This window comes from Trichomycterus rosablanca, chromosome 9 (assembly GCF_030014385.1).
Source record: "Trichomycterus rosablanca isolate fTriRos1 chromosome 9, fTriRos1.hap1, whole genome shotgun sequence".
NCBI classification, from domain to species: domain Eukaryota; kingdom Metazoa; phylum Chordata; class Actinopteri; order Siluriformes; family Trichomycteridae; genus Trichomycterus; species Trichomycterus rosablanca.
The window spans coordinates 12,430,910-12,448,823 of record NC_085996.1 but is presented as its reverse complement, the minus strand read 5'-3'; the positions used below and the strand labels follow the sequence as shown (position 1 = coordinate 12,448,823).

The 17,914-nt window shown below is 41.4% G+C and overlaps 1 protein-coding gene across 1 annotated transcript in view; it reads right to left on the bottom strand.

The window, feature by feature from the left end:
* Positions 1–3,058: 3,058 nt before the first annotated feature.
* nbas (NBAS subunit of NRZ tethering complex) overlaps positions 3,059–17,914 on the bottom strand; it is a 248,075-nt gene continuing 233,219 nt past the window's right edge. The window contains exon 52 of the mRNA XM_063001902.1: positions 3,059–3,542. Coding sequence (XP_062857972.1) covers positions 3,276–3,542 — 267 coding nt within the window. The 3' untranslated portion in view covers positions 3,059–3,275. The remainder of the gene's footprint in view (positions 3,543–17,914) is intronic.

Genomic DNA, 17,914 nt, shown 5'->3' with positions numbered 1-17,914 from the left:
CATGTTTTTGGACTGCAGGAGGAAAACAGAGCTCTCGGAGGAAACCCAGCAAAAAATGTTTTTGGTTGAGCACGTAGCCACTGATTCACCTCTGCTTTCACATCATCATCACATGAAAATCTTCTTTTCCTTAAAGCTTCTTTGGGCGTCCAAAAAGGTGGAAATCAGATGGCGCTAAATCCAGACAGTAAGCTAACTCTCAGTCTCTCAAACACGACCAATTACTACTCCTCCCACCCTCACCATTTTCAACGCAGATATAACAGTGCAGAAACTTTTTGAAGATCCCTCGTATATGTTATAAAATTATATAATTAGTTAATTTATATACACATGTAATGTTCATATGTATAATATTTCCTCCGTTAACTTCATTAATAATATTACATTTCAATAATATAATTTAGGGGCGGCACGCTGGCTCAGTGGGTAGCACTGTTGCCTCACAGCAAGAAGGTCCTGGGTTCGATCCCCAGATGGGGCGGTCCGGGTCCTTTCTGTGTGGAGTTTGCATGTTCTCCCCGTGTCTGCGTGGGTTTCCTCCGGGAGCTCCGGTTTCCTCCCACAGTCCAAAAACAAGCAGTCAGGTTAATTGGAGACACTGAATTGCCCTATAGGTGAATGGGTGTGTGTATATGTGTGTCTTCCCTGCGATGGACTGGCGCCCTGTCCAGGGTGTTACTGTGTGCCTAGCGCCCATTGAAAAGCAAAGCTGGTATAGGCTCCAGCAACCCCACTATCCACCGATTGGATAAGCGGTTAAGACAGTGTGAGTGAGTAATATAATTTAATCAGAAGAATCCACACAAACTTATTGAAATTCTTTATTTATGACTATGTTAATGCCTGCAACCTTTAAAACAAAAACAAACCATCTCAGTCTTCAGTTAAACAGACCCTGCTACATTGAATCACCTGTAATGAATCTTAATGATAGGATAAAACAAAACTATTGGTGACTGTTGGCCTGCTTGCTAACATGCATGAGCTATTGTTTATACTTTACATCACATGCTGTTGCCTGGGGTTGATTTTTCATCTAGAGCTAAAAATAAATAACCAAAAACAAACACAAAGCAAAAAAATGGCACAAAGCAAAAAAACAAAACACACTCAGCACGTAGGTTGTTTTTTAATTAGAATTCAGCCCTATAATGAGCATTACCACGGGTTAGCATGACCAACCAGCCTGATTAATACAATTACATCCACATCAAATAATGTCATAGAGAGACGGAGAGGGAAATGAGCAAAGGATCAGGATTTGTTTTGGTCTGCTTGGCAAATTTTGCAAACATTTCATCAGGGATATTATTTTTCCTCTGAACCATCGTCAACCTGAACTATGCAAATGAGTAGTAAATAATGTGATGGTTTCAGTGGACGTGAGGACTATAGAAGTGAGACTTTGTCCACACTGGCAGCAATTTTCTTACCTTATGTGATCCAAATAGCTGTTTGTTTGTTGATGTCGAGAATTCCTGATCTTACCGCTGGTCACCTGCAAGTTTCCAGTTATTATCTGGGCTATAAATGGTGCATAAGGCGAGCTGTTCCAATGCACCTTTAGGCCACAAACACAGCATCAGTGTACAGACTTTAATCTTGTCAAGAAGAGATTAAGACTAGACTAGAAGCTAGCAGCCACTGGAGGTCTCCAAATAGGGACAAAATGCATTATGGGCAAAATGGACATGACTAAAAAGCGAAGACATGTTTGGAAAATTTCATTGTTGAATTTAACATATTACTATGTTATTAAAGACAGAGAAGATGACTGTTATAGTCACATAGGGCTGTAGTGATTTAATGATTAAGGTACTGAACTGTTGTTGATTGAAGGGTTGCAGGTTTTAGCCACACCACAACCAAGCTGCCAGTGTTTAGTCCTAAGCAAAGCCTTTAACCCTCAGTTACACTGATCAGCCATAATATTAAAACCACCTCCAGGTTTCTACACTCACTGTCCATTTTATCAGCTCCACTTACCATACAGAAGCACTTTGTAGTTCTACAATTACTCATGACCGCTCATCTTCATCAGTGGTCACAGGACGCTGCCCACTGGGCGCTGTTGGCTGGATTTTATTCTCAGTCCAGCAAGGACAGTGCTGCTGTGTCTTATCCACTCATACCAGCACAACACACACTAACACACCACCATGTCAGTGTCACTGCAGTGCTGAGAATCATCCAACACCCAAATAATACCTGCTCTGTAGTGGTCCTGTGGGGGTCCTGACCATTGAAGAACAGCATGAAAGGGGGCTAACAAAGCATGCAGAGAAACAGATGGACTACAGTCAGTAATTGTAGAACTACAAAGTGCTTCTATATAATAAGCGGAGCTGAAAAAAAGGCAGTGAGTGTAGAAACAAGGAGGTGGTTTTAATGTTATGGCTGATCGGTGTAAGTGAAGTATATCTAGGAGTCACATTAAGTTGGACCAGGACTGACTTACTGGGGCTGACAAGAAATGCCTTTGAATTTTAGGCTAAAATCTAAATGTACATCCCAAATATTGTTATATTGTTTCAAATGGACAATTAGGTATATATTTATCATTTATCATGCCACCAGATCTTGAACATTGACAGTCATGTTTAGTAAAATCCTAAAGGCTAAGGACAGATTTTCATCGGCTTCATGGTGCTTATTGAGAGAGTTCGTAGAATACCAGTTGTATTAAACACAAGCATCTCAAATCACATGCATCAGAAAAACAGTTAAAGTTGAATCTGATTGAACCAAAACAGCAGTGGGGCATCATGCCAGAGCTGCCAGTCGCCTTTTGGTAAACTGTAAGCGCTCTCTCTAGCGTTACATATTGTGGCTACAGCTAACGGTGTAGCTGTTCACTAATGAAAAAGTTGGCCTTATGTACGTTAATTAGCTGAGCTGCAATGTTGTAAATCTGCTGCATTAACAACAAGGGATTAACAAGTGACAACTAGCTGTACTAAGTGTAAGACTAAGAGTCTAAGACTAGGAGTTATAAGGATAAGACTAATACATTGCTCTTAAATATGAAAATATTGTGTAATTTTAAACAGTAGTATTAGTATAAGTTATTCTGCAGCCCTAGTACATACCGCCCTAGAACAATACTGGCAGACAAACTGACATTAGCATGTTTATTTTTGTTCTAGTGTTTTAATTTAATTTTAATGCACTTAGTTTTCTTTGTTTTTTGTGCTTTTCTGTTAAAATAATCAAAAAAATAATGGATTGCGATGCTCATTTGCTCTGGTCTCTCTATCTGACTCTGTGTAGCTTTAGATCCACTTGCGTAGGACAGCGAGGGCACTGTTGAAGGAAGTCAGGGCTGGATGGGTCCCGCGATGAGCAAGCAGCAAGGCCCCGGCTTGAGCACGGTATCCAGCCTGATGGAGTTGGCTGGCCGCGCCTTCGACGTCCCAGCAGCCCTGGGACAGCAGGTGGGAGACGAGCTGAGGGTACAGGGCCATGTCCGCACAGCGTACTAACATGCCAGCGTTCAGCAGCAGGGTCAACAACTCCGAATCACACACCTCCTCGTTCACCTACAGACACAGAGACGTACAAGATCAGAGGTACACGGTATAAGTTCCTGCAGTTAATGGAATGCAAACACTGGAATGTGTAGATGGGAGACTGTGAGCTTACTGAGCTTATGTGGACACCTTACCATTCCAAAATCATGCACAATAATATATGTATATACAGAGAAACCTCCATTTAACGGATTTCTGACTTAAAGGACAAAATGTTGAAAACCAAATAAAACCAAATGTCCGGTCTGATTGTTTAAAATTATCGCCAGAAGCGTACCAATACCAGTAGTTCAGTAATTGTCCGCTAGCCGGCACGTCTCTCTGTTTACATGAGTGATAGGCCTTAGTTTGTCGGGAGGCTCGCTTTGTTCTCGCCTTTTTCTCTGTGTTTTATGCTTCATTTTTGCAAGTTCTAGTGCCTAGTTATGGCTTCGAAAGAGTAATAGATACTCCTAGAGTATAGAGTCCCCACTATACGATCACGCCAAAAAAACATCTCCCCCACCACATAAGGTAAATGAAATTTCTTCCCAGTAGTACAGTACACCAATTTTTATCTTTATTTACAGGTTTTACATTACATATTTACATATATATTTACGTTGTTCATTTTGCTGGTTATCATATGTGCATGTTTAGCACTTTTGTGGACCTTAGTGGTGTGTTTTCGTATATTTTTGAACCCCCTGGAAAACCCATTTTACGGACCAGTGCTCCACACTTTTAGTCATTTTTAAACTTTCGTTAAATTGAGGTTCCTTTGTACAAACAAACACACACTGTTACACATAATTACACACACACACACATATGACCATACACACACTAACATACATACACTCACAAACACACACTCGCACACACACAGCCAACACAGTCTTGTTCCCTGGGCTCTTGAAAACTTCAATACATACAACTTCTCAGGGACTATATTACTTGCATCTTTGCACAATATTGCAATTTGCACCTTGTGTTGTATTTTTGCACCTTATTATTTTTTTATATCTCTGCTGTTATAAAAACCCTATGCGGCTAACTGTATATCAGAATATGTCTTTTATCTCACTTATTATTTACTCAGTACCATATACAGGCCATCACTACTCTTGTCTCTAGTCTTGTCTCCCTTGATTTTTTAAAATGTATTTATTGTACAATATTTTGTATTGTCCTGCATTTTTGTTCTATGTTGCACCCTGGTCCTGGAGGAACATTGTTTTGTTTCAATATGTACTTGTATATAGCTGAAATGACAATAAAGCCTCTCTTGAACTAATATACAGCTAGTTGTGTATTTTGAGTGCCTGGTCAGGCCAGTGACACAACAGAGGTTTGAACTCAAGATTCTGGTTACAGTGGTGGTAGGCTAGCATGTTAGACTGTGGTATGAATACGCATAACAATACAATTTATTAACAAATAGCAGTGACTGTCTCCGGCAGATCCAATAAGCCAATTATATGGTGCGATTGTCCGATCATCCCTTGATGTCATCAGTTTCTTGCTGAGAGGTATGCAAATATTATTCTGTCTGTATTTTATAGTTCTTGGCCACAATCATTTCTGTAAAGTTCCCGTCTTATAAGAAAGCAATGCCTCCAAACATGCCAAAGAACAACAAGTAATGAAAAATATCAGTGACTTGTCGCCTGCTAGAGTTACCTTCAAGCCAAGGAAAAAAAGAGACAGATGGCAATGACGGCAACAGAAATTAACAAAGCCAGGGCGACAAAAATCAATTTCAATATGCACTTAAGAGCTGCGGCCACCCTCACAGCTGCTCCGTCTATATTTAAGCACGCTTATGTGCATACATTTGTTATGTGTGTTTTGTTTTTATTGACTGACAGCTTTATGAAAAGGCACTATCAGAGACAACACACTATCAGAGTCATCATATCACAATCATATCCATGTGTCAGGCGCCAGTCTGCCTTTAATAACTGCATGCCACACAACCCACACAAAATAATAACATCTCAGTTTGACAAAATGCTCATAATGGATTCCACCTCATCTGTTTAGGAGAACAAATTACACGTGTATAAAACATACCGTCAATATAAACTCACTGGGCACTTTATTAGGAAAACCAAACTGATACCATTTACCTCTCAGAATATCTTCATGGCAAGTTCTTTATAGCAGGGATACCAATCAATGTTTACATTGGGACAATGAGACAGCTTTGGGCAATCAGTAGTCCATCTATTTCTCTATATATCTTTTTAGCCTGCTTTCACCCTGTTCTTCAATGGTCAGGACCCCCACAGGACCACCACAGAGCAGGTATTATTTAGGTGGTGGATCATTCTCAACATTGCAGTAACACTGACATGGTGGTGGTGTGTTAGTGTGTCTTGTGCTGGTATGAGTGGATCAGACACAACAGCACTGCTGGAGTTTTTAAATACCGTGTCCACTCACTGTCCACTCTATTAGACTCTCCTACCTAGTTGGTCCACCTTGTAAATGTAAAGTAAGAGACGATCGCTCATCTATTGCTGCTGTTTGAGTTGGTCATCTTCTAGACCTTCATCAGTGGTCACAGGACGCTGCCCATGGGGCACTGTTGGCTGGATGTTTTTGGTTATTGGACTATTCTCAGTCCAGCAGGGACAGTGAGGTGTTTAAAACTCCAGCAGCGCTGCTGTGTCTTATCCACTCATACCAACACAACACACACTAACACACCACCACCATGTCAGTGTCACTGCAGTGCTAAGAATGATCCACCACCTAAATAATACCTGCTCTGTGGTGGTCCTGGGAGAGTCCTGACCATTGAAGAACAGCATGAAAGGGGGCTAACAAAGCATGCAGAGAAACAGATGGACTACAGTCAGTAATTGTAGAACTATAAAGTGCTTCTATATGGTAAGTGGAGCTGATAAAATGAACAGTGAGTGTAGAAACAAGGAGGTGGTTTTAATGTTATGCCTGATCGGTGTATATATAACAAATAGAGGTATTCTTCTTCTTATACAGAAAAAATAGGTTAAACAGGACACCTGAAAATGAATAACTGTAAATAATCTGCCTAAACATGGTTCTGCCCCTGATAAAAAATGCATTATTACATCTACCTACTGTATATTCAAACCACAGTATAAAAAGTTAAATAGCCAATAAATGTTGTTACAAGATAAATGTACCTAATAATATGGCCGGTACACGTGTTATACATTTTGTATCAGTAACAAACTGGCCAGATGCATCTGAACGACCTAATGAATATTAATCACTTCGGTGAATCTCTCACTATCATGTCTGACAGGGGTCACGCAGCACCCAAATAAGCCTGCATGATGAGGTCACAGCCTGGTGCGCCCCATGAGGGACCATGTCCACTTTAACAGCTAAACACACAGCCACACACACACACACACACACACACACACACACACACACACACACACACACACACACACACAGCTCTTTTCACTATTTTTTTATGTTATAAATAATGCAAGTGGGAGCTTTGAGAGACCAAGGTGAGCAGCATAGCAGCAAAGCTGATGGAGAGACCAAAACGCTGCAAATAATTTACACAGTGCGTGTGATTAAAGCCCAGCACGGGACAAGTGATATAATGTCCTTCAACAAATGTGTGGGTGGGTGTGTGTAAGCTTGGATTAAACCACAGTATAGAAAACTTTAGTTAAACATCAAAGTAATGTCTGATTAATGAATTTCAGTGAATCGCTTGAGTCAGGAGAGCCCTTGATTAAATATACAGCATTGGTATAAAGTCAGTATCACCTACACTGATCAACAATACAACCTCTAGGTAAAGCAAAACATTTAGATACTGGACTAGTAATCAGAAAGTCACTAGTTCAGGCCAAGTTGCCACTGTTGGGTTCTTGATCATGGCCCTTAAGCTTTCATTACTTGGATTGTAAGTCACTTTCAAATGAATGCATCCACTTAATGCTATAAATGTAAACACGCACACTAGCCCACACTGAATCTTATGTTGTATACATGAAAGGGAAGTGTTTACTGTGCCCTTTAATCTCTCACCCATGTTACTGCCTTGGAAGAATGTTTTTATTCACAAGAATACCTTTATTTGTCATATATACCTTTTAGACATAACAATATGACCACCTTCCTAACTGACTGGTCTGCGGCTATGCAGCCCCATACGCAACAAACTGTGATGCACTGTGTATTCTGACACCTTTCTATCAGAACCAGCATTAACTTCGGACCGCACAGGCCAGCTTTTGCTGCCCACGTGCATCAATGAGCCTCAATGTGCCTTGGCCGCCCATGATCCAGACACCTTTCTATCAGAACCAGCATTAACTGCAGACCACACGGTCTGAGCTTTCGCTCATGTGCATCAATGAGCCTCAATGAGCCTTGGCCACCCATGATCCAGTCGCCGGTTTACCACTGTTGCTTCCTTGGACCACTTTTGATAGATACTGACCACTGCAGACCGGGAACACCCCACAAGAGCTGCAGTTTTGGAGATGCTCTGACCGACCCAGTCGTCTAGCCATCAGAATTTGGCCCTTGTCAAACTTGCTCGAATCCTTACACTTGTTCATTTTTCCTTCGTTTGGAAGCTGGGGTCAGAGTGCAGGATCAGCCATTGTACAGCACCTTGTTTAGGAGCCCAACGGTGGCTAAATGGCAGAGCTGGAATTTCGGTTGATAGCCTGCTCTGCTCTGCTCTGACCCACTAAGCTACCACTGTCCCAAATTTACTGACCACTGAAAAACAGGGTGAAAGCAGGTTAAAAACGTATGTAGAAAAACAGATGGACTACAGTCAGTAATTGTAGAAATACAAAGTGCTCCTATATGGCAAGCGGAGCTGATAAAATGGACAGTGAGTGTAGAAACAAGGAGGTGGTTTTAATGTTATGGCTGATCAGTGTACATGTACAGTACAACAAACAGCAGGGTCAGCCATTGTACGGTGTCCTTGGAGCCAACCTTTTTTTAAGGGCCTTGCTCAAGGGCCCAACAGTGGCTGCATGTCAGAGCTGGGATTCAAACTCTCAACCTTTTCACTGATTGCCCAAAGCTCTACCCACTGTGCTACCACTGCCACTGTTTGAGGTGGATATTTGGGACAAGGACATAGGTATGTGGACACCTGACCGTGAGCTTGTTGGACATCGTTTACAAAAAACATTGGCATCAATATGGAGTTAGAAGATGTGCCCACATACTTCAGGCCATATAGTGTATTGCTAACTGCCACAGAGTCATAATAAATAAATAAAAATAAATAAATACAATTTTTTATTTGAAAAGCGCCTTTCATGACACCCAAGGACACTGTACAATAAAAATATAGAAAAGCTAAGCAAAATAAATAAAATACACATTTACAAACATAGGAAACACCAAACATGTGGCACAGTTCTGAGTCAGCTGGAAAAGATGTTTTGAGGGTTTTGAACGCTGCTGCAGATGAGATTTCCGTACTTCTGGTGGGAGGAGCCTAGCATCACCATGGCAACCTCACGGCGTTGCAGTGACCAGAGTGAGGGAATGTTGCTGTTAGCATGCTGTTGGTAAACAAAAGTCCGAACTGAGGCTCGGTGGGAATATTTAGGCCTTTGCAAAATACCAAGGTCGCGGTGGAGCAGTAAAGATGTTGGAGGTTTATACCGTGAATGTCCCAGAGCATAGAGTTCACTGTAAGAGCGCTCCATCGTCATGATGAGACCACAGACGTTGTCTAGACCAGAAAAGTTGCAGAGACTCCAAGCCATCCAATTCCAACAGCCAAAGGAGCAATTCAAAACAATCCACATTGACAGAGAAAGGAGTTATCCGCTAACTCTCACTGCTCCGGATACACCGCTCCACATCATAGAAGCATCAGCAACACAAGCACAGTAAAAAAGATCCCAAATCCAATGCATAAAATCCAGTAAAATGTTTCGTGCAATGTTTTCGTTCAAACAGTTTCACTGGGGGAGAAGCGGCATCCAAACACACCAGCGTAACTCTAACGACCCAAAAATGCACGAATGGCTAGTGACCACAGGAGTGTGCGAAGAGATGAAAATGAAAGAAAATTACGATAAAAATAAAATAAAATACAATAAAATAAAATAAAATACGGCAACGGTAGCGGCAGCCAAATGCGCCAGCGTTCACCATCACCATAGTCAATCTTTTTTTGTTAATAATGGAAATGCCTTTCAAATGGTGCCAGAATCAGAATGCACTTCTAGTTTAAAAACTGGGTGTATGTAAGATGACAATAGTTTATATATTACTAAAATAATTTTAGGCCATTTTACATAAGTAAATTAGAAGAAAACCATATCTGCTATGAGACAGATTCCCCAAGGTGTTCCAGAAAAATCTCACATCCTCTGTTAATTATCAATAACATTGATAATTGTGTAAATATAAAATCTAAATGTAGTTAACCGAACAGGACACCCAGATTTCTCGGTTCCAACGTGACTTGTTCCCCCCTGCTGATGGGAACACAAGGATTAAACTGAGTTAGTGCTGAGACTGGCGCCAAGCTGGTCTGACCCAAAAATCAATTATCACCACCAAAACAAACACAATTAAAGAAACAGAAGCTTGTAGACGTGCAGAAGGATCCTGTGTAAGCCGGATATGCAGTACAAATTAGTTATATATATAAACACACCGATCAGCCATTAAACATTAAAACCACCTCCTTGTTTCTACACTCACTGTTCATTTTATCAGCTCCACTTACCATATAGAAGCACTTTGTAGTTCTACAATTACTGACTGTAGTCCATCTATTTCTCTACATACTTTTTTTGCCTGCTTTCACCCTGTTTTTTAATGGTCAGGACCCCCACAGGACCACTACAGAGCAGAGCAGGTATTATTAAGGTGGTGGATCATTCTCAGCACTGCAGTGACACTGACATGGTGGTGGTGTGTTAGTGTTTGTTGTGCTGGTATGAGTGGATCAGACACAGCAGCGCTGCTTACGTTTTTAAACACCTCACTGTCCCTGCTGGACTGAGAATAGTCCACCAACCAAAAATATCCAGTTAACAGCGCCCCATGGGCAGCGTCCTGTGACCACTGATGAACGTCTAGAAGATGACCAACTCAAACAGCAGCAATAGATGAGCGATCGTCTCCGACTTTACATCTACAAGGTGGACCAACTAGGTAGGAGTGTCTAATATAGTGGACAGTGAGGACATGGTATTTAAAAACTGCAGCAGCGCTGCTGTGTCTGATCCACTCATACCAGCACAACACTAACACACCACCACCATGTCAGTGCCACTGCAGTGCTGAGAATGACCCACCACCCAAATAATACCTACTCTGTTGTGGTCATGTGGGGGTCCTGACCATTGAAGAAAAAAAAAAGTATGTAGAGAAATAGATGGACTACAGTCAGTAATTGTAGAACTTTGAAATTTGCTTGTGTAAAGTTGCTCCTAAAAGGTTAATTAATAATTTGTAATGACAAGAAAATTCAATGTTTTTCATTATAAATTTCCAAACTCAAAGTTTTGCAAAAATTACTTGAAAACCAAAGAAGATCAGGGAACACTTTTCCCCACAGTCACCTGACCTAAATGCAACTGGTCATTTATAGTCTCGGTCTGCCTTTAATAATAAAAAAAAATTGCATTAAATGTCTGCCTCCACAAATGAAACTGAAAATGGGTCATCATGGGATCTTTCAGCAGGACAATGATCTAAACCGTACGTCCAGATCAACACAACAACGATTTACTGAGCACATCATTATTCTGCCATGGTCATCTCAGTCCCCTGAGCTAGGCCTATAGAAAACCCGTGAGCTGAGCTAAAGAGGAGAGTGTACAAAAGATGACCTAGGACCTTGGATGAGCTGGAGAGATTGTGTAAAGAAAAATGGTTGGAATTGCCCTGTCTCGTAAGATGTTATAGGAGAAAAGGACTAAGTGCTATTTCATTGGCAAAGAAAGGTTGTATAAAATATTAAATGCAATGCCAATAATTGCAGCACATGTGGTGGTGTTAATTATTTCCTGTGGGATTTTGTTCTTGGAATTAATTCACTTCCATTAAAAGAAGGATTTTCCTTTTTTTAGTGCTAATTTAAGCTAATTCACCAAAAGTACATTTCTTACAACATTTTTTCTCATTTTTATCCAAAGTAGAGGAGTGGGGGAACTTTTCATCTATGGGGACACTTGGAGACGGAAAAAGCCATTAGTGACATCACAAGATGCTCTTTGAAATACTGTAAAATCATGCTGAGATCACATGCTTTATTAGATTTAGCGCAATTTGAGGTGTCAATGCTGGCTTGCTACATGCTCACTGTTTACTTGCAGAAAAGATGGCACCAGGATGCACTGTAAAACAAGCCAGGTTGTAATGTAATGTAGTTAAATGACCTGCTGGTAATGTACCTGGTACCAGATAATAATAATAAAAATAGTAAAAACAATAATAATAATAAAATAATAATAATAACATTAATAATAATAATAATAAAATAATAACAATAATAATAATAATATTAATAATAGTAATAATAATAATAACATTAATAATAATAATAATGCTTTTTAATTTATTTATTATTTTTCATTAATTATGTGTTTAGTTATTTTTATTTCAAAATTTTTATGGATATTTTTAGGCTCTGCCACCTCAATTTCAGAAAGTGATTTAAAGCAATAGTACAGAAACCTTATTTCATATGTAAATGTTATAAACTAGGGACAGTGGTAGCCTAGTGGCTAGAGCTTTGGGCTATCAATTGAAAGGTTGAGAGTTTGAATCCCAGCTCCGCCATGCAGCCACTGTTGAGCCTTTGACCAAGGCCCTTAACCCTTTGAGTGAGTTTGAAAACAGCCAAACTGTGATGGCTAGACGACTGGGTCAGAGCATCTCCAAAACTGCAGCTCTTGTGGGGTGTTCCCGATCTGCAGTGGTCAGTATCTATCAAAAGTGGTCCGAGGAAGTTACAGTGGTAAACCGGCGACAGGGTCATGGGCGGCCAAGGCTCATTGATGCACATGGGGAGTGAAGGCTGGCCTGTGTGGTCCGATCCAACAGACGAGCTACTGTAGCTCAAATTGCTGAAGAAGTTAATGCTGGTTCTGATAGAAAGGTGCCAGAATACACAGAGCGTCACAGTTGCAGGGCTGTTTTGGCAGCAAAAGGGGGGCCAACACAATAATAGGAAGGTGGTCATAATGTTATGCCTAATCGGTGTCAAAGTCATTCTATTAAATGACTCGTTTTGATGAGGAATTTTAACATATTTCTATAACAGAGACAAATTTACGTTTCAACATAATTCAAAAAATTTATATCTTATTTAATATCAAATTACAAAGTAAGTCCACAAAATAAACACAGTAGGGAGAAAAAGTTTTATTTTTTTTGTATAAAATAAATGATTTTCTTCCAAATTTGAGGTAACACTTTAGAGAAGGACCTTTCCTGCTCCTTCCTCACCTCAACTCTGCCCCTGAGCACTAAGCAAAATACAAACAAGGTACAGACAAGGTTTAACAAGCTTGCTGTTAAAAAGCTCCAGTGGGCTGCACCGAGCCCTGACCTCGCGCCCTGCTGATCGTGAGCCAGGCCTCCTCGTCCAACAGCAGCGCCTGACCTCACAAATGCTCTTTTGACTGAACGGCCACAAATCCCTACAGGTCTGGGAACTGCTTTAGAAAAATATGTCTGAATTTGTTTATTTTAAAGGGTTTTAAAAGAATTATTTTTGTGTAGTAGGTATTAATTCAGGTTTTTACAGTGATCCTGAGGAGCTGCTCATATAAACACTGAGTAAATGGGTAGAAATGCAGTAAAAATGAACCCGTCTCTGTATTATTAGTCCTGATTAAGCTCAGAAATGTCAAAATACTCAGCTTAAGCAAGAAAAACTCCCCAAAAACAATCGTAAGTGGTAGATGATTGAGTCAGTTTGTTGAAATATTGGCTTGAACGTGTACAAAGAGACTGAGAGCAATGTAACGCACTGCAATTCAAGACCTCCCAGCAAAAAAATAAATACAGTCGAATCCGGTTAATTGGACCACCGGTTAATCGGACCAGCCGCTTATTCGGACCGAATCCTAAAGTACCGAAACAAATCCTATTATGTACGTGTAATGTTATTCGCTTATTTGGACCAAAATTCCGTTTAATCGGACCAAAGAACGTGAGAGCGAATAAGAAAAAGAAGCCACAAGTCGCCACTTAGAGCGGATGCAAAGCGGGTCAGCGAGATATGGGAGGATTCCTGGGCTCCCCGGGAGAATTTATGCTTTTATCAAAGGTCAGGAAATCCGAGAAGTTGTGTTGACAAGAGCAAAACCAGCGGGAGGTGAACACGCCCACCACTTTCTTTCCCACAACGAAGCACCCAGTAGCCAGCAGCGTGGTTATTGGATCCATCTGCATCTCCGCTTTTCGGTGAAATGAAGTCAAGCGTAAACAAGATGGAATTTAGTAAGAACTTTTTTTTTTATTATGCTTCGCATGCTGAGTACCTATACATTGTGTTGTAGATCGTTTCGAAAAACTTGTTTGCAAATTTATTTTTCAATGAACAAAGTTCGTAAGCAACAGTAGTTCTTGTTTGTACGTTCGCTATACGTGTATATCGCACAATAAAGGTTTAATAAACATTTAATATGTTACATAAATTATAGCACGTCCCGTCTTGTAACATAGGGCATGTTCGTGTAATCGGACCAGCCGGTTATTAGGACCAAAACGATCGCGTCCCGATGTGGTGCGATTAACCGGATTCGACTGTAAATAAAAAATTTATAATGCCAGTGCAAAGTAAACAATTAAAAACTATTTTACACTATCTTCTTGTGTACATTTGAAATAGCTGCTTATTATTATGAAACCTACCTTTATACCATGGTAATAAAAATCAACGTTTATATAGAAATCGACTCGGAGGCCCGGGCTGTCAGCGTGGCGTTATCAGACGGTGTTTCTGAGTGAAGCTGAGTGAGATGCAGTGCTGTTAGAATATTAAAGGCCATGCAGTGATGAGAAATGAGAGCTGAGATGAGTAAGAGAGAGCAGCCAGACAGCAAGAGTGGAATAAAAAGAGAAAAACTGAAAGACTGAAATGCTCTGGTTATTTTCTTTTTAACTGATGTACGGATACACACACACACACACACACACACACACACACACACACACACAACACACACAACACACACATTCATCTAAGAGCAATTCTCCAATTCATCTCACTTGTATGTCTTTGGACTGCTGGAAAAAAACGGAGCTCCCTGAGGAAACCCACACAGACATGTGAGGAACATGCAAACTCCACTCAGAAAGGACCCGGACCACTCCACATGGGAATCAAACCCATGATCTTCTTGCTGTGAGGTGACAGTGCTACCCATGAGCCACTGTCACCCCAAATCAAATGCTATATTTTAATATTATACAAGGTTAATTAAGCTGGTGCTTGGGTGATGCTTGGGGCAAGCCATAGCCTAGTGGTTAATGTACTGTACTAGTAATCAGAAGGTCGCTGGTTCAAGCCTCACCACTGCCTGTTTGCTGCTGTTGGGCCCTTGAGCAAAGTCCTTAACCCTCAATTGCTCAGACTGTGTACTGTATCTGTAATGTAAGTCGCTTTGGATAAAGGCGTCTGCTAAATGCCGAAAATGTAAATGTAAATGATGCAGTGATTACCACTGCTGAGACACGGGTTCAAATCTTAGCTGTGCTATCTGCCCGCCGGGTGTCTAAACAGACATGATTGGCTATGTCTAAGGAAAGGAAGAGGGGGGGGCGCCCTGTCCATGGTGTGTTCATGCCTTGCGTCTAATAATTCCGGATGGAACCAGACCCTCCTCAACCATAACAAGAATATAACAGTGGGCGCCCAGGTGGCGCAGCGGGATATTCCGCTAGCACATCAGTTCAACTCAGTGTTGCCACCGGTCGGCTGGGCGCCATCTGGCGGGCATAATTGGCAGGGCCTGCAGCAGATACTATTTGGCCACCGTATCTGCAGGGTGGGGGCCGGACTATGTGCGGGTGGGGGCCGGACTATGTGCGGGTGGGTCTTCATACGCTGTGTAAGGACCCTGATTGGCGGAGGAGACGCCTGTGCAGAAAGCACGGGCGAGAAGAGGAGGTCTGTACACGTGTCGGAAGAGGCGTACAGCGACGTGCTCTCGTTGGACGCGATCTGGTATCTCTCAGCAGCGGAAGACAAAAAAATGAGTGCGCTAAATCGGGAGGAAAATGGGGAGACAGTTGATTAAAATGAAAGGAAATGAACTAAATTAAACTTGTCAACTTTATCCACCATGTTTTGTCATTTTACAAACAAAACTGTGTCACAACACAATGCCATCTGGGTACATTTTAATCCTGAAGCTGCTGTTGTGTTGGCGTGATCCAACAGGCCTCCGAGGGGTTATCTAACAAACTTCCCTTGATCCTGTAAAGTACTGGAACAGCTCTTAGTATAGTGACAGAGATTTGCCGGGGGAAATGATGAGGCAAAGTCGATAGCTGGTGTTAAAAACAGCACTGGAACGCAGCCAAGGTCTACTAAACATCTTGGCTATCTCTGTTATCTCTGATACTAAAGCAGCTCTTGAGTTTTGAATCCAAAACACTTATAAACACTATGCAGAGAATTGCTTGAGCATAACAACATTAGCTTCTGGTCTACATTTAAAGAGTCAAAGAGACAAATAACTATGAAGACAATCTGAAAAATCTTCTGAGACATTATGGCTTGAAGGTGGGTGGAAGTCTAAATAGGACAGAAATGACCCCGGTTTGATATCAATAAGCCAATCAGCTTGAAGGAGGTGATCATCTACAAAAGTAATACTATCCTTCACACTGTGCGTTTCTTGTCCAGCCAAGTATGTCACAGTTTAGTTGATTGGATTATTATATAAATTACTGGCCTAACTGTCAATATTGGCATTTTAGACTAGTAGCTATTTTTCTATAGCCATTCCCTCAATAATAAAGGTCAACTCTCTATTTCTTTATATGAATTGTATGAGAATTTGACCTTTGTGTTGACCTTTGTGTCACCATACATATATATTCATTTATATATTTATATCATTTATATATTTATATATCCAGAAATCTGAAGAGGAAACAGAACATGTGTCTGAACATGTTTCTACACCGATCAGGCATAACATTATGACCACCTTCCTAATATTGTGTTGGTCCCCCTTTTGCTGCCAAAACTGTGTCACCGACTCTGACACCCTTCTATCAGAACCAGCATTAACTTCTTCAGCAATTTGAGCTACAGTAGTTCGTCTGTTGGATCAGACCACACGGGCCAGCCTTCGCTCCCCACGTGCATCAATGAGCCTTGGTTGCCCATGACCCTGTTGCCGGTTTACCACTGTTCCTTCCTCGGACCACTTTTGATAGATACTGACCACTGCAGACCGGGAACTGCAGTTTTGGAGATGCTCTGACCCAGTCGTCTAGTCATCACAATTTGGCCCTTCTTTATATGAATTGTATGGGAATTTGACCTTTGTGTCACCATACATATACAGGGGTTGGACAAAATAACTGAAACACCTGTCATTTTAGTGTGGTAGGTTTCATGGCTAAATTGGACCAGTCTGGTGGCTAATCTTCATTAATTGCACATTGCACCAGTAAGAGCAGAGTGTGAAGGTTCAATTAGCAGGGTAAGAGCACAGTTTTGCTCAAAATATTGCAATGCACACAACATTATGGGTGACATACCAGAGTTCAAAAGAGGACAAATTGTTGGTGCACGTCTTGCTGGCGCATCTGTGACCAAGACAGCAAGTCTTTGTGATGTATCAAGAGCCACGGTATCCAGGGTAATGTCAGCATACCACCAAGAAGGACAAACCACATCCAACAGGATTAACTGTGGACGCAAGAGGAAGCTGTCTGAAAGGGATGTTCGGGTGCTAACCCGGATTGTATCCAAAAAACATAAAACCACGGCTGCCCAAATCACGGCAGAATTAAATGTGCACCTCAACTCTCCTGTTTCCACCAGAACTGTCCGTCGGGAGCTCCACAGGGTCGATATACACGGCCGGGCTGCTATAGCCAAACCTTTGGTCACTCGTGCCGATGCCAAACGTCGGTTTCAATGGTGCAAGGAGCGCAAATCTTGGGCTGTGGACAATGTGAAACATGTATTGTTCTCTGATGAGTCCACCTTTACTGTTTTCCCCACATCCGGGAGAGTTACGGTGTGGAGAAGCCCCAAAGAAGCGTACCACCCAGACTGTTGCATGCCCAGAGTGAAGCATGGGGGTGGATCAGTGATGGTTTGGGCTGCCATATCATGGCATTCCCTTGGCCCAATACTTGTGCTAGATGGGCGCGTCACTGCCAAGGACTACCGAACCATTCTGGAGGAC